The sequence below is a fragment of the Rhinopithecus bieti genome, unplaced genomic scaffold (assembly GCF_001698545.2).
Source record: "Rhinopithecus bieti isolate Rb0 unplaced genomic scaffold, ASM169854v2 scaffold_3878, whole genome shotgun sequence".
Classification (NCBI taxonomy): Eukaryota; Metazoa; Chordata; class Mammalia; order Primates; family Cercopithecidae; genus Rhinopithecus; species Rhinopithecus bieti.
The window spans coordinates 2,347,902-2,370,548 of record NW_016805059.1 but is presented as its reverse complement, the minus strand read 5'-3'; the positions used below and the strand labels follow the sequence as shown (position 1 = coordinate 2,370,548).

The following is a 22,647-nucleotide window of genomic DNA, read 5'->3' as shown; positions in this document are numbered from 1 at the left end:
GAAAGAGACTCTGTCTCTAAATAAAACCAAAAACTCTCTTTGCGGCTGACAAGTTGACAATACAGGAAAATGGACATACTCCTAAACTACTAATTTGTCTTTAACTGTGTGAAGAGTAATTTGGAAATACATAAAAAACAGGTTAAACATTATCAAGAAATCCTTGAAATTTGTTCTCTGAAAATAATATGAAATGGGCAAAACATTTTGTGATTTAGAATATTCATTGAAGTATGATTTGTAATGATTAAAAACGAAAACAAATTTAACTTATAAAGACTATTAAATTAATGATATATCTATATGTTGAATAATGTGGAAAAAACTCATAGGTAGTACATTGTATATACAATATTATAAACATTGTATATTATTATTTTTATGGCATATTTGTATTTTTTGGTGTCTGGTGGTGGGATGTTTGTTTTTATAAACACTATGAAACACACTTTTAATAGAGATATAAGTATCCTGTTAATATACACAGTATTTTTTTATTCCTTTATTTCCATTTCTTTTGTAATGTTTCTTGTGGTTGAGCATTTACTAATGAAACGGTGTCCTGAGGGGATTTTTCTTCTTTGTCTTGTAGACTTTTTGACCACCTCTGACCAAATAGATTCATCTATTCTTTGTATTAGAGGTATTTGTGCACGTAATGCTTTGTCCCCAGCATGCCCAGATCACCAAGCTTGATTTTTTTTCTACATTTGTCTATATCACACCTATAAGACCATGCATCATGCAACTGTGTGTCTTTCCCTTCTCTAAATCATGTTAATAATGAGTGCTTACAGACGCCTTTAAAAGAATCATTCATGGGACAACAATCATGCAATTTCCAGTGTAGTGGCAGCTACTTGGTTTTCTTCCTTCTTCTTTCTCTCTCTTTGTATTTCTCTCTTTGTCTTGTTTTTTCTTCTTTTTTAAATTGTTGTTGCTATCTTTCCCTTGTTTGCTATATATTTTCATATCTCCATGTTATTTTAATACAAATTTTGTGGCTTAAAATAGCATATTCATCTGAGTGCTGCTTCTGTTCCATATAGCCTTGGCTAGAGTCACTCATTCAGCTATATTTAGCTGGGAACTGTCCAAGGAGACTTTAGCCATTTGTTACATATCTCAATACTCCTCCATAGGACCTTTTTAACTGTATGTGACCTAAACATGGCAGCTGGGACAAGTTTCAAAGGGACAAGTCCCTAAAGGCAAGCTCTTAATGATCCTCTATGTTACATTTGACCCATTTGGTCAAAATGAATCACAATGCCAAGCCCAATGTAGAAGAAGATTACCAAAGGGTATGAATACTGAGAGGTATGGGTGTCATCAATGTAACAGTCTACAAAGTAATATTTTTTACTAATGGATCCCAGAATGTGCCCAACTCCCAATCTTGGGATGTATGTGTCTCTTCATGTTTTTATGTGATAATTCCTGCTAGAGAGATGTTATATACATACATACATACATGGTACACACACACACATACACACACATGCACACCCATACCCACACGCACACATTCTCTGAGAGTAAAATTGCTGGGTCCTAATTATGTTTATATTTAATTTGCCTTAAGTACTGTCACAGTGATCTCCAGATTTGCTGTACCTGTGGACATTACCATCACCAGTGCATGAGAATTCTCATATTCCTATATTCCTTGCCAACATTTGGCACTGTACTGCCTATTTTCCTTTCTGGTCCTAACCACAATCTGACCACCTCATTCAGGAAACTGCAGTAGCTCTTTCTAAATTTGTGGTAGGGTGAAGATCTTGGATAAGAATTCAAAATCCCCATCTATTCATATTTAGAATACTCTTTCCCCAGTAACTATGACATTTACTGCAATTATCTTTTCACACCACAACAAAACAAACAACCTAAGAAGCTGGTCAATATCTGTATTAGATAGATTGGCCAATACCTACCTGAAAGTCATGCAATACACCCTCCATCATGTTACAGGGGCTAAAATTTAAGTGTGACTGTTCATTCACCCTGTTGACTCTTTTGATGTCACAATTTCTGTAGGAGGTTTGCTATCTTCTGAATCCAGTCAAAATTACACAGATACCTAGTCATCTTTCAGCTGCAGCTTCTTCCTACTTGTCCATAATTTCTTGTTCTCTAGGACATCTCAAATTCCATCTGCCCTTCAATGCCTACTGAGCTCTTATAGCAAAAAATCAATGCTCACAAGTTAGTTTGGAGAAATCTTTATCACAAGATAATGGTGGATTTCTGAATTTTTATGTGCTACTGTTGGTTGTATAAATCGGTACAGTTATGTCAGGGAGCAAGTTGACAACATGTAGTCAAGGTAAAGATGCATATACCAAAAAGTTTTATCAATTTCACTTCCAGGTACACACCAAAAGGAAATGTATACAGAATTTCATTGCAGTATCTTTGTTATAAGTGGAAATTTGGAACTATGTAAATATGCATTCATAGGGGAAAATAAATCAATCAACCATAACATATGTATGGATGTAATTTTGTGCAATAGTTTAATAAATCAGATCTTTACTTGTTAACATGAACATACTTTAAACAGGTAAAATTGAAAAGTATGTTTCAGGCTAATGTACATAGCATGATTTCATACACATAAAATAGGATGGAAATATGCCAAAATATAATGTTGGTTAAATCTGAATAGTGCTAACTATGTCCAAAAATTTCACAGGTTTTTTCTGGTAATTCTTTACCACTTAAACTACATACTTCCTTCCTTTATCCATTATTTGCCTGCCTTTGAGTAGGTTTTGCTAGGGATATTTAACTGCAGATACAGCTTTTCCAAACTTAAATTTATTTTTTCCTTGGCATTCAATCTCCATGGATATGACATCAACACGATTTTCAGGTATTTCCTTCCACAAACACATCTCCATTCTAGGATTATTGTCTACTCCTTTCATTTATATTTAGGTCTATAAGTGAAACCATAAATCTTTTATTATAACATATAACTTCAGTGGAGAGATTAAATTTTTGCTTTATATACCACACCTCAGTTGATGTTATCATGTTATTTCCCAAACCTTCTGGCACAGATTTTCTATATAAGATGCATTTCCTGCTACTATGGTAGTTACCAGAGGCTCATGAAACTTCAGATTCCATCTGCAATAAGGGGAGCTTAACCATAACTCAGCCTTCAAGAATCAAATTTTTTCAACAACATAAGATTCCAGGTGTATTAGTCCGTTTTCACGCTGCTGATAAAGACATAGCCAAGACTGGGAAGAAAAAAAGATTTAATTGGACTTACAGTTTCACGTGGCTGCAGAGGGCTCAGAATCATGGCAGGAGGCAAAAGACACTTCTTACATGCTGTCGGCAAGAGAAAAAATGAGGGAGATGCAAAAGCAAAAAGCCCTGATAAAACCATCACATCTCGTGAGACTTATTCACTACCATGAGAACAGTATGGGGAAAATGGCCCCCATGATTCAAATTATTTCCCACTGGACCCCTCCCACAACACATGGGAATTATTGGAATACAATTCAAGATGAGATATGAGTGGGGACACAGAGTCAAATCATATTACCAGGTATCATTATGAAGGACTGACCATCTACCTCCCAACCAATTGAATGTACAATGGGAAAATTCCTTGTTCATTTGCAGCACTCTGGCCAGGAAATAGTAATGTTACATGAGTGTTCTTACCAGAGAATTATTGACATTGGCTTAGTCTGTACATAATATTCCTACAAATGTACTCCTGTAGCCTCAATCTTTATCATCTTGAGCCACTGCCTCCCCACTTTTAAATACACTTTTTTTTTAAATGGAGTCTCACTCTATTGCCCAGGCTGGAAGGCAGCGGTGCAATCTTAGCTCACAGCAACCTCCACCTCCCAGGTTCAAGCAATTCTCCTGCTTCAGCCTACCAAGTAGCTGGGATTACAGGCGCCCACCACCACACCCGACTAATTTTTTCTATTTTTAGTAGAGATGGGGTTTCACAATGTTGGTGAGGCTGGTCTAGAACTCCTGACCTCAGGTGATCCACCCACCTTGGCCTCCCAAACTGCTGGGATTACAGGCATGAGCCACTGCTCCCAGCCTAAATACACTTTTAAAAGCAGTTTTAGGTTTATACACACACACACACACACACACAAACTGAGTGAAAAATACAGAGCTCCCATATATCCCCTCAACCCACCACCCCCAGTTTCCCCTATTATTAACATCTTGTATGATTGCGGTACTTTTGTTTCAGTCGATGAGCCAATATTGATGCCTTATTACTAACTGAAGTCCATAGTTTACGTTGGGATTCACTCTTTGTGTTGTACATTCTGGGGATTTTGACAAATGCATAATGACACATATCTAACATTACAGTATCATACAGACTAGTTTCACTGCCCTAAAAATCCTGTGTGCTCCATCTATTCACTTTTCCCTCCTTCCCTCAAGCTCCTGTCAATCACTGGTATTTCAAAAATTCTTCATGGTTTCCTTAGTTTTATCTTCCCCGGCATGTTGTATCAGTGGGATCCTATGGTATGTAGCCTTTTCAGATTGGTATCTTTCACTTAGCAATATGCCTTTAATGTTCTTTCATGTCTTTTCATGGATTGATAGCTCATTTATTTTTATGTTGCTGCCCTATTATTGCAATCAAGATCTTATCAAATCCTTCCTGACTAAGGATATGTGCTCTTTCCCAGGATGTTTGGGAAGTGGATGCTCCATTAGCTTAGAAATATCTATTGTCCCTTGTATCTCTACATTATCTTTTCAGGCAGCTTCCAGTAATGCCAGCTCCCCTAGGTGCTTTATGGATATTCTGTGAGTGAATCACCAGTGATAAATGAATATACAGAAGTATGAACATGATCAACATAACTTGAGGAAAGAAAATCCCAAATTATGATTCCAACTTGCTCTTCTTTTAGGCAGGTCATCAAGGGATACTGATTGATATACTTTTTCAAATAACTCAAACAGAGTTGTTGGGTAAACATCAGAGTTTGCCTTCAGGTCACTTCTCCACTTCCGGGGAAAAGCAAATCCGGGGGTTGTCTCAGCATGGATCCTGACCCATACCCCACCTTGAGAGAACTAAGGGTCTTAATTATCTTGCTCTGAGTCTCTCTGTCAGGAAAAGAATAATAGCATCCTTTCCCATTTGTCATTGACATGCTCTCTTCCCATCTCTCACAGTTTCTCCCTTTCCATTTTCACCTGTCTCATCTCAGACTTGTCCTCTTCAGGTGAGATTTTTCTCATTCAGTCATTCTACCATCTACAGACAAGTAGCAGAAACAGCCTTCCTTGAACATCCCCTTTTGTCCATTTTCAAGAAGAAGCGCTGCTAGAAAGGTAAGGATTATAGGACTATCCCTACCAGAGGCAGTGGGTCAGCATTTCCAGTCAGCCCTCCATTAGTCACATGATGTGGAGTCCTCACTCGGTCTATCTGTTCCCTTAGGAATATTTATACTTTCTGAAGAATCGGCATAATGTTTGCATGGTCATTCTTCCCAGGATGCAGGGCACACAAGTGTAATCCCAGATCTGGTACAACTCGATGCAGTAAAATAAGAAAAATGTTTTTGAGGTGAGAAAGTCAGAGAATATCCTTGAACCTTCATCCTCATCCCCATATCCCAGAAACCATTTCAAAGGTGTTCCTCCTCCACTATCCCTCATATTCAGATAAGGTATTTACGTAGGAGTCAGCTCAGCTCTTCATGTCTCTAGCACATCCTTCCCACATTTTAGTAAGGTGTTTTGATTCCAGTTTGAGGGTGGTAGGGGATATAATAAGATACAATGTTAAGCTTCTTACCTCATGTAGGTACATACTAATAGCAGTGGCATGTCACCTTGTAAATAAAATGTAGTTGGTAGAAACCAACTGATCAACAATCTGTTTTTCCAAACCTTTAAGGAGGCTTAAATTTTAATAATCTCCGTTCTCAGCTAGTTAGCTCTTCCATGACATCAACCCCATTTTATTTCTTTCAAGCAAAATACAGTTGCCCCTTGAACAACGTGGGTTTGAACTCCACTGGTCCACTTATACATGGATTTTCTTCCACCTCTGCCACCCCTGAGATGACAAGACCAACCCTTGTCCTGTCTCCTCCTCCTCAGCCTACTCAACATGAAGAAGACAGGATGGAGAGCTTCATAATGATCCACTTCCACTTAATGAATAGTAAATGTGTTTTCTCTTCTTCATGATTTTCTTAATAACATTTTCTTTTTTCTAGTTCACTTTAAGAATACAGTGTATAGGCTGGGTGCAGTGGCTCACGCCTATAATCCCAGCACTTTGGGAGGCCGAGGCTGGAGGATCACCAGGTCAGGAGATTGAGACCATCCTGGCTAACACGGTGAAATCCCGTCTGTACTAAATTAGCCGGATGTTGTGGCGGGCGCCTGTAATCCCAACTACTCGGAAGGCCGAGGCAGGAGAATGGAGTGAACTTGGGAAGCGGAGCTTGCAGTGAGCCAAGATCCCACCACTGCACTCCAGCCTGGGTGACAGAGCGAGACACTGTCTCAAAACAAAACAAAAAAACAAAAAACAAAACAAAAAAAAAGAATACAGTGTATAATACATATAGCAAATGAAATATGTATTAATTGGCTGTTGGTGTTATTGGTAAGGCTTCCAGTCAACAGGAAGCTATTAGTAGTTAACTTTTGGATGAGTCCATAATGATATGTGGACTTTTCACTGCACAGGGACTTGGTGCTCCCAACCCTTGTATTGTTCAAGGGTCAACTGCATATGTATTTGTTGTTTTCTTACCACAGGAATATTGGAAGATAAATTAGTGAGCCATATGCGATACTTAATACTTCTTAAAACATAGACTTCCTCAAGTTCAAAAAATAGGAGCATTTTCTCAATTGTATTCTGCTACTTGACCCATTTTATGTTAGACACAACAAAATTTGTGGAGTCCTTCTATGAATCACTCAAAATACAAATTGTTTCAATATTTTTCAATATATTGAAAAAAAGGGGAAAGAACAGTCTCTTCTAGCTTAACTTATTAAGAGGTCTCCAACCTCTTGGCTTCCCTGGGCATCACTATGTTCAAGAAAATAGAATTTTCTTGGGCCACACATAAAATACACTAACACTAATAATAGCTGATGAGCTGGAAAAAAAAGATCCATGCATAATTTTCATGATATCCACCACTACAGATAAAGCAAAAAAGTTATTGCATTCAAAGAGTTGCACATGGCTATAATTGAAATCAATATTTGGATAAGTAGGCTGGGTCTGGAGGTTCATGCCTATAATCCCAACATGTTGGGAGGCTGAGATGGGTGAATCACTTGAGGTCAGGAGTTCAAGAACAGCCTAGCCAACATGGTGAAACCCCATCTCTACTAAAAATACAAAAATTAACCAGGTATGGTGGCAGGTACCTGTAATCCCAGCTACTTGGGAGGCTGAGGTAGGAGAATCGCTTGAACCCTGGAGGCAGAGGTTGCAGCGTAGGTTGCAGTGGCTGAGATCACACCACTACACTCTACCCCGGGTGAAAGAGCAAGACTCCATCTCAAAAAAAACAGCGGGTAAGTAGGAGAATTGCGATAAAGTCAGAAGCTGCATGCCACATCGCTGGGAGAATTTCTCCAGAGTATTTACCCAAGATTGGGATTTCTGAGTTATGAGATATTCATATTCCTAATGTTAGTACCATCAAATTGCACTGGCCTCATTCTCACGGAACTAGTGCTTGCTTATCATTAAGCTGGAAAACAATATCAAGACTTTCAGGAGTTATTCTCTTACATCTGGAAGAAATTGCAATACCACCGAGAATAAATTAGGTGATAGATTCTTTGACTTGATTATTATTTCTTAAATATGTTTGAGAATTCATCTAAAAGTCACCTTTAATTGAATATTCTGAGAGACTGAAAGTAGATCTATTACCCGAGGGGGAGAGAGAACACTGAAACTCCTGAATTTCCTCTCTGGACTAAATATGTAAATAGAAGTACTTGGGAAAAAAATGAGAAAATGCCGTGTACTTTCAAGATAGTATACATATAACTTTAGTTTCAATTATATTGATGTTAAGTACCACCTGTATGGGAAACATAGATTTTTGTCCCTCCAAAAGTCACTTACAGTAGAACACTTCACATAAAATGGAAAAAAAAAAAAAAGTATGTTGAATCTTAATGAAAATAAAAATTCTTTAAAACTTTATAAAGCATAAATTATACATACCATTTCTTGAATAAAGAAATATTTGTTTCCTCATGTATAGTTTATTGGGTCTAGTTTGCATATTTAGTCATAAAGAATGTCTTTTTTTTCACTACACCAATATTCTTTCATTGAAAAACATTTATGAGATGTCTTTTACATAATCTTTACTGTTCTAGGTGCAGGGAACACAAAGGTGAAAAAGATAGTTCCTATTTCTTTATTTCATATATATATACACACACATATATACACACACACACACACATATGCAAAGACAAATAGAAATATTTATGAAGAGATATATATCTTTAATGGCTTTTATTGAACTCTCGAAACTATAGCAAAGTGACATAACAATGAATTAGTCATGATAAATCTGAAGGTATCATGAAGAGAAAAGCAAATTACTTTGTTCTAAATGACCATTAACACTCCTCTATCCTATGTTTATTTCCCAGATGATTCTGAGGTGGAGGAGTCCACTGGGTCATTTCAGGTATCTTCAGCAAAAAGAAAATGCATATCCAGTAGAAATTGGTGAATAGATATTCAATAATCTCTATGATCGTGATCAGACTGGCCCCACAAAATAGACCCAACTGACCACCAAGATCTGCTGTAATAAAACCAGTAAAGATTGAATGTCATTATTTTTCATAAAAAAACAAATATTATCAGAAGTTAAATTAGTTGAAGCAAAATATCATCATAACTGAGATGAAGATTGGTTAATTTTATTTTAACATTTGATATGAATAAGGTAATAGAAATTGGTAATATCGAAGCAATATTCATACAAATCATCATAAAAAGCAGAGAAGAAAAGCAAACATAAAATCTGATTCCAAACATATAACTCTAAGACTTTGGAGGATATAAAATCTAGGTAAAGTCATTACAGATTCTAGATAATTACAAACTCATTTTTAGGTGCTAAATGAAGAGCGGAAAAGTGCCATCCAGATGGCACTACTGGATGATGATGTTTTCCAGAAAATTAATTTCCAAGCTAGTTGTGACATCAAGTGTCAAAACTGTATTTCTTTTTATGCATTCATAATATTGGCTTTAAACAAAATATATTAACACAACATTGCCTTTTTTGATATTTTTAAATTGATACTTATATTTACTGTTTGTGCTTTTTTATTGTGGTGAAATATATATAACATTAAAACTACCATGCTAACCACAGTATACAGTACTGTGGCATTAAGTACGTTCACATTGTTATGCAGCCATTCCATTATCTTTATCTATTTCCAGGATGTTTTCATCTTCCCTAACTGAAACTCTGTATGCATTAAACTTTAACTCCTCATTGCTCCTCTTCTCGGCCCACGACAACCACTCTTTTCCTTTTCTGTCTCTGAATCTGACTACTCCAGCACCGCTTTCATAAATAGATTACATTATTAACCATTATCTCATTGCCCTAAGCCATTCTTAGGACCATTCTGTTTTTGTGAAGTGCGATAATGAAGTATAGGCTTCTCCAAGAGCTTTGGCGAATTGACATATTTCCTCCATATTCAGGGTCTCAGCTGCAATGTCTGACTGCTGTCACTTTTGCCTGAGTCTAAGCCCTTCTTCTGTCTCCGACACGGCTTCCTCTAAGATGCAGTGAGATCTAGGAAATCAGCCACTATGTTTATTAGGGACTGTGTGGAGAAGGCAAGTGAGCAGGCAGTGATTGTAAAGAAAATGCCTAATTTTGCTTTCTCAGGTTCTTCTTTTTAAGCCACTCTGGGATAGAGCCCTATGTGGAGGTATGCGGTGGCTGACATTTACCTAGGTGTAGGATAGATGAAACATTCTACAAGAGTCACTTGATGAGGGATCTAACGGTAAAGTTTGATGTGAGTGTGAGTGGAGATGAAACACCACCAGCCTTTTCTTTATAAAAGTCCATGTGAGGTTGTACAGTGTTTTCTAGGGAGCGGAAATATGACAGATTTAAATAGCAGCTGAATGACAAGTTTAATTGAATTCTTGTCCTCCATTGATAAGCTAAACCTTAAATATGAAAGAAAAAAACTGATAAAAATTTTTTAAAAATAAGGAGCAATTAGGTCAGGCGTGGTGGCTCACGCTTGTAATCGCAGCACTTTGGGAAGCCGAGGTGGGTGGACCACGAGGTGGGCAGATCACGAGGTCAGGAGATCGAGACCATCCTGGCTAACATGGTGACACCCCGTCTCCACTAAAAATACAAAAAATTAGCTGGTCGTGGTGGCAGGCGCCTGTAGCCCCAGCTACTCGGGAGGCTGAGGCAGGAGAATGGCGTGAACCCAGGAGGCGGAGCTTGCAGTGAGCCGAGATCGCACCACTACACTCCAGCCTGGGCGACAGAGCGAGACTCCGTATCAATAAATAATAATAATAATGATAAGGAGCAATTAAATAACACTTACCAAGTAACTCAGGCACACTCACTGCCTTTTGCTGCTGGGTTATCTTATAGTTTAGGTCACTATAGTTAATTTCAATTTTTACAAGATTCTCTCTAGGGATAAAAAATAGAGTTAATATAGCTTAAGATTGTCAGCATTACTTTTAATTCCCATCTAATAAAAGTAATATTCATTTTTGTTTTATATGTTATTTAATGTTAAACTGGACACAGGATTGTTTTATATTAATCACCATTAGCAGGATGTAGAAGGCATTTTGTCATGTTGGTTTTAAGAAAAAATAATTTTCCCCAATAATTTTCTGTACCTCATTCCTGAGAAACTAGAAAAAGACATTATATGTAAATATCTACTGAATAAAGTATTTACAAACATTTAAATGTGTGTTTGATTTTCATTCAAATCTTGGTTCTGTCTTTTATTACTTGCATGACCTTCAAGAAATCACATTGTATTTTTTGAGTCATGGTTTCCTCATGAGTAGTCAGGATTTTAGAGTTGCGCTCACAGAGTTGTAGCGAGGTGAAATTAAATTATGTATATGCAAAATTGACATACAGCCTGACGTATATTGAGTGTTCGATGAATACTAATTATTAACTATTTGTCATTATATACTTAGGCAAAGACTCTGTTTTCTTTTCTTTCTTTTTTTTTTTTTTTTTTGAAGTGTTTGAGTTTCATTCACACAAAACACGGACGTCATCTGTGACGCTCTGTCCCAGAGAGACAGGGCCTTCCCTCATGCCTGTTACTGGGATGTAGATAAACAAAAGAACAAATCAAACAAACTGCAAATTACTCTGTGTCTTTTCCTAATCAACACAGTAACAGTCCTCAGTGGTACTGCACCACTCTGGAAAAAATGCCTTCAGGTTCCTTCCCATCCCCCAAGGCAGCAGCAAATCCTTCGTGTCGCCTTCTATTGGCCAAGGCAGCCAAAGATTTAGAAGTCTTTGGTTCGTAGATGGCCAGATCCGCTAGGACTTTCCTGTTGAGCTCCACCTGGCACTTAACTAAATTGCCAATGAACGCTGGATACTTCAGGCCGTGTTCCTGGCTAGCAGCTGTAATTCGATTAATCCAGAGGGTCCTCATGTTCTTTTTCTTCAGGTATCGGGCTTTGGTGCATTTCACAAAGGCTCGAATCACGGCTCTGACCGCCAACCTGTAGCAGCGATTTTTCCTCCCCCGGAAGTGCCTGGCGTGCTTCAGCACCTCCTGGATCCGAAAGTAGCGGTCCGTGACGCGATTCCGCAGCCAGAGCTGCGCTGTGAGAAAGACCATGGTGCCTGCAGGCCGGCGTCCCGGATACTCAACAACTCACGCGCCGCACCGCCGCCATCTTGTCCGGGTCGGAAGGACTCTGTTTTCTTAATGCCTGTTTGAAATCTTTATACGTGACCAGAGTGGCTAAACATCTTTTAAAATGATACTTACAGCTCGTTACATGGTCTTGGAAGCCCTCACTTTCTCTCTCCAGCCCAGACCCCTATCTTGAACTTCAATAATATATTCAGTTCACTCTTATATTGCTACTTGGATGTCCAATAGATGTTCCAACTTTAGCATGTTCCAAGTCAAATCCTTCACATTTCCCTTATTTATGGTGTAAATTTTCACACTCCATAGCCAGTTCATCAGGAAATCCCATTTTTTGTGTTACCTTCAAAATATATCTGGACTCCTACGACCTCTCACCCCATTCAAAGCTACCACCTTTGCCCAAGCCTTCATGACCTCTCACCTGGATTTTTGCAATAGCTTGCTAACTGGTCTTTCTGTTTCCAATTTTAATGCACCCCCACTTCAACAGGAAGGAAAGTCCTTCCTGACAATAATCCACAGACCTGAGAACAACCCTCCCTGACCCTGGCTTCCCCGGACTGCTTTTCTGCTGCCACTCCCTCACACTGCTTTATGCCACCTGACAAGACTATATACAGTGATCACCTATTTCCATCCCAGTGGACAGAAGCGCAGCAAGGCAGGATTTTTGTCTTTTGTACACTGAGGTATCCCTAATGCCTAGACTACTCCTGAATCTTAACAAATAATAGGTTGTTCCTTACCGATATGTAAAATGGACAAATAAGGGAGCAAATTAAAGATGAAAATCAATAAATGAATGGATCAATATTACCCTCTCAGTGTTATAAGCTGAATCTGAAACCAAGCACCTTCTGATTTTAAAATGGCAATAACAATAATAGTATCCATTAAGAATGGATATTATTAGCAGAGTTTCCTAAATTATGTGGTGATCTTTAACACACCTAAGGAACATGGCTGTAAATCACTCTCCTTAATGTTTACAATTTTTGAAGTCAATAATTACAAATACACTTAATTCAAAATATATCATTAATATGTTTACTTAATTTCCATTGGTTTAGCCCTGAGTAACAGGAGAATGTACTATGTTTAAGTAGATAATCAGGGACTGCAGTAATATTTACAAATGATAAACCAGTTCCCAAAGTAATGGAAATAATAAAGTTGTCATGGAAGTCCAGAAATTTTAGTAATATTCCAATCTCTTTGGCCTCCATTGTGCTCCTAATTTGCATGTGCACTGATAATGTTGTTTAATTTCCAAAGCACAACATTCATAATCATTTCCAAGCATTATCCACCTGCGATTTTGAGAGAAGATAAATTATTCCCCTGCAAAAATATTGTGATATTTGCTCAACTTCTCTCAGGCAGTTGTTTTGTCCAATCATTTGTGTCTCACTGAATCTGTGCCTCATGGCAATAGTGAAATTGTTCAGGATTTAGCAGGATTTAAGTCCAAAATATTTATTTGTGTCAGGAGAGGCACAATTATAAAATAAAACTAAATTTTTTGTTCTATCACAAGATAGTTTTTAAAGAGCTTCCAGATGCTTGAGCAGGAGTGCTGCATTAGAGGAATTAATTAATTTGGCACAAAGGAAATAATTTTGTACAATTTTATTTCAAAATTTGTTAAGTTAAAAAAGAACAATTTTAAAAATTCACTTGTTTTACTGATGAGGTTGGCCTAACTTCAGACACAATTTACCCTTATTTTCAAGGGTAAACTCCACACTGCCTGCTACGGTCAAGCTAAGCCTCTCAACACGTTGAGGTCCAGCAGCAGCCTCATGAGGCCCTGGATTGACCATGAAGTAGCATTTATTTCTGTCCCAGGAAGACACACATGCAACTTCATGATTAAGTTAGGGGCTGCTTCTTTTAAAATGACTGCTGTTAACATTTCACATTTGCCGTCCTGACAAACTGCATTTCTGTTTTCTGATTTACCATTCTCTGATTTCCAGTACCTTTGCACCAACCAGTTATTTAATTATATGTGTGACTTCTAACTGTCTCTGTGTAGGAGCTGAACAATCCCTGAATCCAGCCACCTTTGTTCAGCTGCTCACCTTAGTCTTCCTGGTAATGACCTCCACTATTTAAAACCATGTAAGGTCCCTACATGTACATTATGTGATAAGATTAATTGGAGAACTATTTGTAATTATATGGACAGGAAACAGAAAAATATTGGGTAGAAGAGGGCGGTTCCCTAGCAAAGGCCCACCCTCAGGCCTGGATACCATAGCTCTAAATGAGAACAGGCATTTCTGGTTTTGCACCCAAAAAGTTGCCTTTTGGCCTACTACACCCCTTATCCTGCCTCCATATGAAACCCAAACCCCAAGCTCCAGAAGATACCAGCAGACCAGAAGATCAACCAACCAGTGATGGCAAAATGATGCGGCAGAGAAAGAGAGAGAAGAGGAGGCACATCTGAACACCAAGCGGAGTTCAGCCCGGGGTGTTCAGAGAAGAGTCTAACCATAGGCTGCCCGCTTCCACGCGAAGATCGCAATCCCACTCCATCACTCCTTCTGGCTCCCGATCCATGTCAATGAGAGCCACCTCCACCACACAATTAAATCTCGCACTCATCCTTCGAGCCCGTGTGTAATCCGATTCTTCTGGGTCACTGGGCAAGAGCTTGGGATACAGAAGCTGTCACACTGGCCCTCTGCCCTTGCGATAAGGCAGAGGGTCCATTGAGCTGATTAACCCTCCAGCCATCTATAGACAGCAAAGCTGAAAGAGCTTTGCAACCCTAGGGTTGCAGACACCCACCCCTAGACACTAACATGGGGCAGGAGCCCAAAGTGCTCCCCCGGCCTCTGCACCTGCCCCTCTGCATGCTCTCCATAGGAGTTTGAGCTGCTGGGACACCGAACAGGCAAGCCACACCCCTTTTGCACATTCTGCAAGGGGAAATCAGAGAACTCTCCCGTTTCAAGAATAACCTGAGTTTTGCGAGAAAAAAAAGAAAAAAACAGCATTCCCTAAGATCCTTTTGTTTCATACATGGCTTTCTTTTCTGATTCACCAGTATGTCTCCAAAATCATGCCTACTTTCTCTGCTTATTAAATAATTATGAAACTCAGGAGATTTCTATCAACCAAAAGACACAGGAAATGCTCTTCTAAGTCATATTTAAATATATCAGGAACAATATTAAAAGCAAATCAGTTTCCTACATTAAAACAAAATATATAAATAGATGTCTGTGCTGGAGTTGGAAGTGTAAACAAATATAATTGTACATTTTACAGCTGTTTATCATTTTATCTGCTGTTTGGAATCACTCCATTAGCCCTGTTTTGATGAAAATACTTTTTCTTTCTGATCTGTAAAGACCCCTTTATTATCTCGGTGTTTACATGGGAATATCTTTTTTTATTTTATTAAAGTAAGTACAAGGCTAACATTGGAATCAAAGCATGCTTTCCAAATTATGTACGCATCTGTGAAAATGTACATCAACCTTTAGTTAGTTAACATATTTTTATTTTAATAGATATAACTACAAACACCAGTATACTATATATATTACTGCTTCATGCCCTAGTACTAAAAATACAAAGAAACACAGAGAAATGCTAAAGTTGTTTCCCTGTTAAAAAATAGTTATTTATAAAGCTTGATTTGTAATTTTTAAGAGGCAGTATGGTATAGCAGAAAGAGGACTAATTTAATTTTCAGTTAATCAGGAAACATGGAATCATGTATCTGGGTTGCAAAGATATGGGGACCAGCGTCAAAGTTCTTGGGCATAACTTCTTTCTGGGCCCCTGACTACCTTCACAGAACCATTTCTTAAAATACGATGGCCTTCAGTTTCCTCTTCCATAAAAATAGAATATTAATTTCTGTTTCATCTACCTTATACAGTTATTAGAAGACTCAAAGTGTATAATGTACAGGTAGGAAATTTTCATATTTTAAGGCGTCCGTTGTTATCAGTCAACATTATTATTTTCCCCAGTTTGGGCAATAAAGGTTTGATCATGAGAAAATTACTCACACAAGCATCATTTTCCTCTTCACACAATTAAAGTAAGGAGTTGAACTATATGATCTTATCTACTTTTAAAATTCTATGGTTTCATTGTTAGTTCAGTGGAAAAAGCTATTGCCTCCCTTGATTGATCAGAATTTCATTTCCTAAGTCTTTGAGGGTTTTCAATAAAGAAAAAAAAAATCTATGTTAATTATCAGTAGTTTAAAAAGCTAGTAAGATTACCTGATGTATTTCCGGCTTTGATTCAACTTCTTGGAAAGATATTTCAAAGCTTTTTGACTTGGAAAAGAGGAATAAGAAATAGTGGCAGGGTATTCTGTTTCTTCACAAGAAACAGGGCAGCTAGAGTTATGTGTGCCCACTGTACATAACTCCTTAAGTTCAATGTGGTCTGAAATGAAAATCAGGACAGGGAATTCAGAGAAGAGAAATATTTCATCACGGGTAGGATAGTTTTATAAAGTTTATCATTTCACTTTCAATGTTAAAAAAAAGTGGTTACCAACAACAAATGGTGTTTATATGTTACTCTGAATGTAGCAGAGGAGATACAATATAAGGCCTGGAAGTTTTTATCTTTGAATTCATTGAGTCACTGGATTGGGATCTTTATTGGATTTAAGAAGTTATTTTCAGGAAGTATCTGGGTCTATTTCTGTAAAATATCAGATATTTGGACAGAAGAAAGATGGAAAGTGTGTGATTTCATGTCACTTTGAGAGGGACAGTCAAACAATCCTGCAAACCAATGTCTCAGGTTTACACTAAACATCTTCAGATTTCTCTCAACATACAGTGGTATGAAATGTGCTCCTGGGTATTTGCAGTCTCTTATTTCTGTTGGCCCGGTCACTTCCAAATCAACCCCTGAAGTTCTCTGTTCAATGTTCCCTCTTGGCTCCTACAGAGCAACCAGGCTATCCATGCAAATGCATACTGGAAAAAGTCTCTGCAGCAGGCAGTGTTTGTCTCCAGCTTCCCTTTGGACCACCTCCCAGTGCCCATTCTCACTGCTCCTCACCCATGCTAGATACTCAGGTTCTTGTTTTTCCTTTGGTTTTGATACCGAAACCCTTTGTTCTCATGAAACAGTTGTTTACCAAGACCTCCTGGTTACCAACAAACTTTGGGTTTGTTTTTCAGACTCTAACTTTGACTTCTCTGGGAGATAACTTTTGCATGCATCTGCTAGTTCTTTAGCACTGCTGGTAAAGACCACCACTCTTCCTCTACACTCATATGCACTCACACACTCCCATATACACATAAGCTCACACACACACACACAGTTACATACATATACTCTCATGTACATAATACTCTCTCACACACACAAACACACACACTCTTCTGACCCCCTTATCCCACAACAGTCCCTGCTGAACTGCATCCATGGTTTTTTTCTCCAAGCTCTCCCTCCAGCCTCCAACAGGGATAAGGAATCAGAAGAAATATGGCAACATCATTTCAAGTCTATCGGTTAGTAATATGACTTTCGCATGTTCAGTCTGTGATCTACATAAAAAAAGATTCCTTCTACCTATAGCCAAACCTTGAAATATTTTATAACCATTGAAAAGAACCTTTTCAATCTATTCCTGCTATCCTGGAGATATTTCCACAATGGGTTAGAAAAGCAAGTTGTATAGAAGAGTATATACTGGGATTCTGTTTTAATAAAACAACCAATGACTTCAAGTGATAAATATGGAGATGTGTATGTGGAGAAAGTGATGGTAGGATATACTAAAGTGTTAGCGATTGTTCCAGGTTAAGGTAAAAGGTGTGAAAGCAAAAAAAAAAGAGTGGGCTCTTTAATAACAACTTGTCCCCAATAAATATGGCATGTAGAGTTATAATTACATTTATGAAAAAATTTTATATGCCATGTACATACAATGAAATGAATGAATGAAAGATTACTCCCAAATAGTGAGAGGAATTCTCAGTAATAAAACTTCCACTTATTTTTACATGATTTCCTTTCTATTCTGTAGTATTTTAACTATTCACAATAAACATGTTTTATTTGTGGAACAGTAAAAAAACAACTAGGATATTTTGATTATAAAAAAGAACAAAATTTGAAAATTCAGATGTGGCTTAGTATCAGAGGGTTTTTGTTTGTTTGTGTGTACTGCCTGTGTTTGTTAGCTACTATTTAAGAACACTTACAAAAAGATCTTCTCGTATATACTGTATTCTGTTTAATTTCTGGGCTATCCATAGTTTGACTTAATGTCTTGTATTACTTTGAGCAACTTTAATATAAATCCTGAAAATAAAAGTAAATTAGGCACTTACCAAGTATAGGAGAAACACAGCTGAGGTACTTTTGTAGGTCACATTCTATCCCATTTCCTTAAAAATAATAAGTGTAACATATAGAGACTTTACATTTTGTAAAATAAGTGATCTAATGACAAAAATACCTTTCTTACCTACATCTGTCCATCCATTCATCCACCCACCCATTCATCTATATGAGCATTACAATATATCTTTCTAGATATGCTGTGGGAGGGGGATGTAAAAGACCTCAATAAAAATATCTGACATTTATATAGACTGTATTCTGTGCCAGGCACTATTTGAACCACTTACATACCCCTTTCATTCTTACAGCAACCCTATAAGATGGAATTATTATCCTCTCCTCCATTTGACAGCAGAGTAGAGAGGCTAGGTCACTTGTTCAAGATCACCTAGGGGAGACATTGTGGAGTTGGCATGAGCGGCCTGGTTGAGATCTGGCTCTTATTCACCCTGCTCGATTGCTTCCTTGAATGTTTGGTTCTCACCCATGGTTCGGGAAAAGTTGCAAATTGTATGAAAAGGAGGCCCCGGAAGGTAAGTTTACAGTCACAAAGAAAACAACTTTGCAACAGTGAAATCTTCAGGCTTGGTAAGACATATATCCATGATCTAATTTTTCTTTCAAAATTAAGAAAAACTTGGTGTGCTGTTTTAGACATTTGAGACCATCAAATTTTAGCCTTTGGGAGTAAGTATTGGGGCCCCACCCTGATAACACAATTTTCTTTTCCAGAAATCTCTGCTATGATTTTATAATGTAAAACTTGTCAGTCGAAGTTGTACTTGGCAAGTGGATAATTTTCCAGTGTAGAATTTCATAAGAGTGGAAAACAATTTAGTGACACGTTGATTTGCTATGTTTCAAATTAAGTAAATATAAACATAAAATTCAAAGAAATTTAGGACTGAACTTCTGGTGACTTTGTCATTAGTTGTCATTTTAGGCTGCAAAGAGAAGGAACAGGTTTAAGAATATAATAATTTTCTGTGAATGGGTTAGCAGCGTCTGTAATTAATAATACTTAATATTTCATTTGTATTTCAATACTCTATTCCTCCCAGACCTTTTGTAATCCTGTAAGAAACACTTAACTGTCTAGTTAAGTAAGGGGGCATTTAGTCTTTACTTACCAGGAAGAAGAAAAGGCACACATCCACATTGCTTTTTTATTTGCTGGGCTTTGCATTCCTTCAAGCAACCGGAAGTGCTGTAGTTGCTAAAATTCTGCAGCTTGATGTTAGGATTGCATTCTCCCCAAGGGTATTCTTGATGAACTGTCTTAAGATAAGATAAATACTTGGTTCAGGAGATTTATTTACATCAATTTTCATCAAGAAGCTGATACACATTTTATTTTACTCTCAGAGCTCTTTGATTTCCAAAACCAAAATTGGTTACATTTGTCTATTTTGCCTACTCTATTGACCTGAAATTCCCTGAAGCTAAGTATAACAGTGATCCTTAAACATATATTCCAAATGTGAATGAATAAAGTCAGACACACTGAGTATTCTAAAAATCAACTCATATAAGGAAAAAATGATCACTTACATAAATGTTATATTAGTGTAGTAATCAGCTCACCTACAAAACAGCAACCAAAATCACATTTTAAAAAGATCCTTTAACAAGCAACTATTATGTGCCCGGCAACATCAGAACTTTCTCCTTAGTTCAGCTAAAACTGAGCTGTCACATGACCAGGAAAGATGAGGCTCGTGGACACATAGAAGGGTAAGGAAATGGAATTTATTGAGTAAAAAGGAAAAAAAAATGACTCTCAGCTAAGTGAGAGAGAGTCTTGCTGGTAGGTTTCCCACCTCACAGATTGAATCTCAGGCCACCACACAGATACGGGAGAGGCCAGGCTCCTCCCCACTGCAAACAGTGTAAACTTTCCAAGGCTCCACCCCTTCTTCCCAATGTGCAGGTGGGCATTTTTCAGAAAGAATCAGGTGGGAAAGGGCACACTTCATCTGAGACAAGCAGTCTAGTTTTTCAGCCTTCAGGCTGTTTTAGACTTGAAGGTGGAGTTTCACCAGGGGCTGTTGGCTGTCTCTTGTGTCTATCAATGGTAAGTGCTTTCTTTGTAGTACTTCACTTAAACTTCCTTACCATGAAAGGAAAATATTACCCCTGTCCCATTTGTGCAGAGAGGAGATGCAAATTCAGGAAGCTAATTAAAGAAAGTTACTGAGCAAGTAAGTAGCTGGCAAACAGAAACCTACCAGACAAGCCTGACTCCAAGTTTCCTGCTTTTCCCACTAATTTTCTCCTTCCCAGATAGTCTCATTGAAGAATCATGGCTCAGCAACTTAGGTACCTTTTTATACTTAATGACCCTTTCCATTTCTAATGAAAGGTAAAGTTACTTTGGATTTGATAAGCTTCCCAGCTTTCACTTATATAGTTTCTGTTTCCACTAATCATGTACCTTCAGATAAAGGAAAAGAATCTGAAATGAAATTTTGGAATTTCTAATGGTGTTTTATAGGCATGGGAGAAAGGAATTTCTAGTGAAAAGCATTACTTATGTGTTTGATGCATTCACTACCCCACCTAATTTCCTCAGACTCGACTTCTCTGCAGTATTTACCTTCACTTGGCGGATGGTTACCCTTGCGTGCATTCCCACAGGTGACAACAAGCCTAATCCATCAAACTGTGGCACCATCTTTGGTGAATGGATAGCAAAGATGATCCCAGCATCAACGAAACCAAGGGCTGGGTTATCAGTGAATGCCTCCTGAAATAAAAATATGTTTTTGCCTAAATTGCAAATTGACTATATCAGTTCTATACAAGTTTAGGATTTCGTTTTATCATCTCATGATAGCATTTGACTAATCCTAAATATTTTATGTCATATTTCAATCTCTTTTTGCCTAAAGTGTGTGAAAATTAAACATCTAAGATATACTTTAGTGGTTGAATCTGTGAAAGGAAAATATCTTGGGTCCCTTCAAGCCGGGGTCTACTCAGGGCAGTCCTGAAATAATTGAGGCTTGTCTCATTATTTTTCTTGATTGACGTCTGGTAACCACAAAAGGATCCTGAGTGAAGGCGACCTGGCCTGCAGCAGCTAGCCTATTGGTGCTTGGTACCAGCTTGGGCACCTTATAGCCCAAACCAATAAGATGATTGCTGAAGTCCAGGAATTCTTTCCTCCAGGGATCCCTGATCAACCACTGTTTTTCATTTGGGGGTCTGAGGCTCATTTGCTGTTCAAAAAAAAAAATTCCTTTTGTTGTGGAAGTTTCCACTCGCTTCCATCAAGGAAGGTGAACCTGCCTGCTTCTGCATTGGCAGAGAGCAGTTTTCAGCTTGGTCCCCATCACTAGGTGAGAAAACTGGTTTGGGATTCTTTCTTACAAATTCTTTTTAAAGAACTAAAGTTAGCATTAACAACCAGCTGGTATTAATTTCTGCTTAAACTTAGAGCTCTCAGAAATCATATAATTTGTGTGATCATTGTTAGTTTTGCTTAACTGTTTTGTTGTTTGTTTCTGTCTTGTTGGGTTTGTGTGTGTGTGTTGGCTCTTTCTCTCATTGAATTTGACCAACTCAGAATCCTCTAGCTCATGAGTATGGAATTTTACACTCCAAAGAAATAGAGCACCTTGCTCCCCTAAGCTTTTTGGGGCATTCTGAGGTGACTGAGAATCACATGGGGGTGTCTGGGAGGAATGCTCCCTAAAATGTGTAGTGGCTCTAAATAAGTATCCCCCTTAGAAGAATATACTTAGGGTTTAATCTCAGCTGGCAGGTGCTTAGTAGGAGCCGACCCCTCTTGCATCTTGAGCCCCTGACACACTGTGCCAGGGAGCTGCAACACAAGAGGACCAATCTGGTTCAGGGAGTAACAACCCTGAAAAGCTAGGTCTGTTAGCAGCACATTTTGGTCAAACACACGTCCAAACTTGGTTAAATCCAAAGGGGAACTCTAAATTATGGGGAACAAAGCCTCTGAAGTGGAAAGAAAATAGCAATCAAAAGGGAAAAAAAAAAAGGAAAGATTTTTGATTTTGACTACTAAAGGGGCTTTATTTACATAACAAAACCACCTTTTTATCAGCCAGACCAAACTGAAAGAGCAATGGCTGTACTTGTGAAATAGCAGAATTTTGTCCTAGCTGAAATATGGTAATGAGATCTAAAAAGAATTTTTTTAAAGGAGCTCAATGGTTCAGTCAACTTAATTAAAAGGTTAACATCCAAGATGTGTGTGTGTGTGTGTGTGTGTGTGTGTGTGTGTGCGCGCATGGGTGCATGTTTGTATTTAAAAGGCCTTCAGGTTTTGGGTTTTTTTGTTTTCTCTCCTAAGACTTG

The 22,647-nt window shown here is 38.0% G+C and overlaps 1 protein-coding gene and 1 pseudogene across 2 annotated transcripts in view; both read right to left on the bottom strand.

Moving 5' to 3' along the window:
- Positions 1-8,523: 8,523 nt before the first annotated feature.
- The window catches only part of ASIC5 (acid sensing ion channel subunit family member 5), a 37,480-nt gene continuing 23,356 nt past the window's right edge, over positions 8,524-22,647 (bottom strand). The window contains exons 6-11 of the mRNA XM_017871050.1: positions 20,915-21,064; positions 19,449-19,596; positions 18,306-18,362; positions 16,224-16,392; positions 10,645-10,736; positions 8,524-8,846 (exon numbers count right to left, since the gene is read on the bottom strand). Of these exons, the coding sequence (XP_017726539.1) occupies positions 8,656-8,846; positions 10,645-10,736; positions 16,224-16,392; positions 18,306-18,362; positions 19,449-19,596; positions 20,915-21,064 (807 nt within the window). The 3' untranslated portion in view covers positions 8,524-8,655. The remainder of the gene's footprint in view (positions 8,847-10,644; positions 10,737-16,223; positions 16,393-18,305; positions 18,363-19,448; positions 19,597-20,914; positions 21,065-22,647) is intronic.
- On the bottom strand, positions 11,313-11,999 carry LOC108529024 (39S ribosomal protein L20, mitochondrial pseudogene; annotated as a pseudogene). Its single transcript, XR_001885383.1, has one exon. The product of XR_001885383.1 is annotated as a 39S ribosomal protein L20, mitochondrial pseudogene (transcript).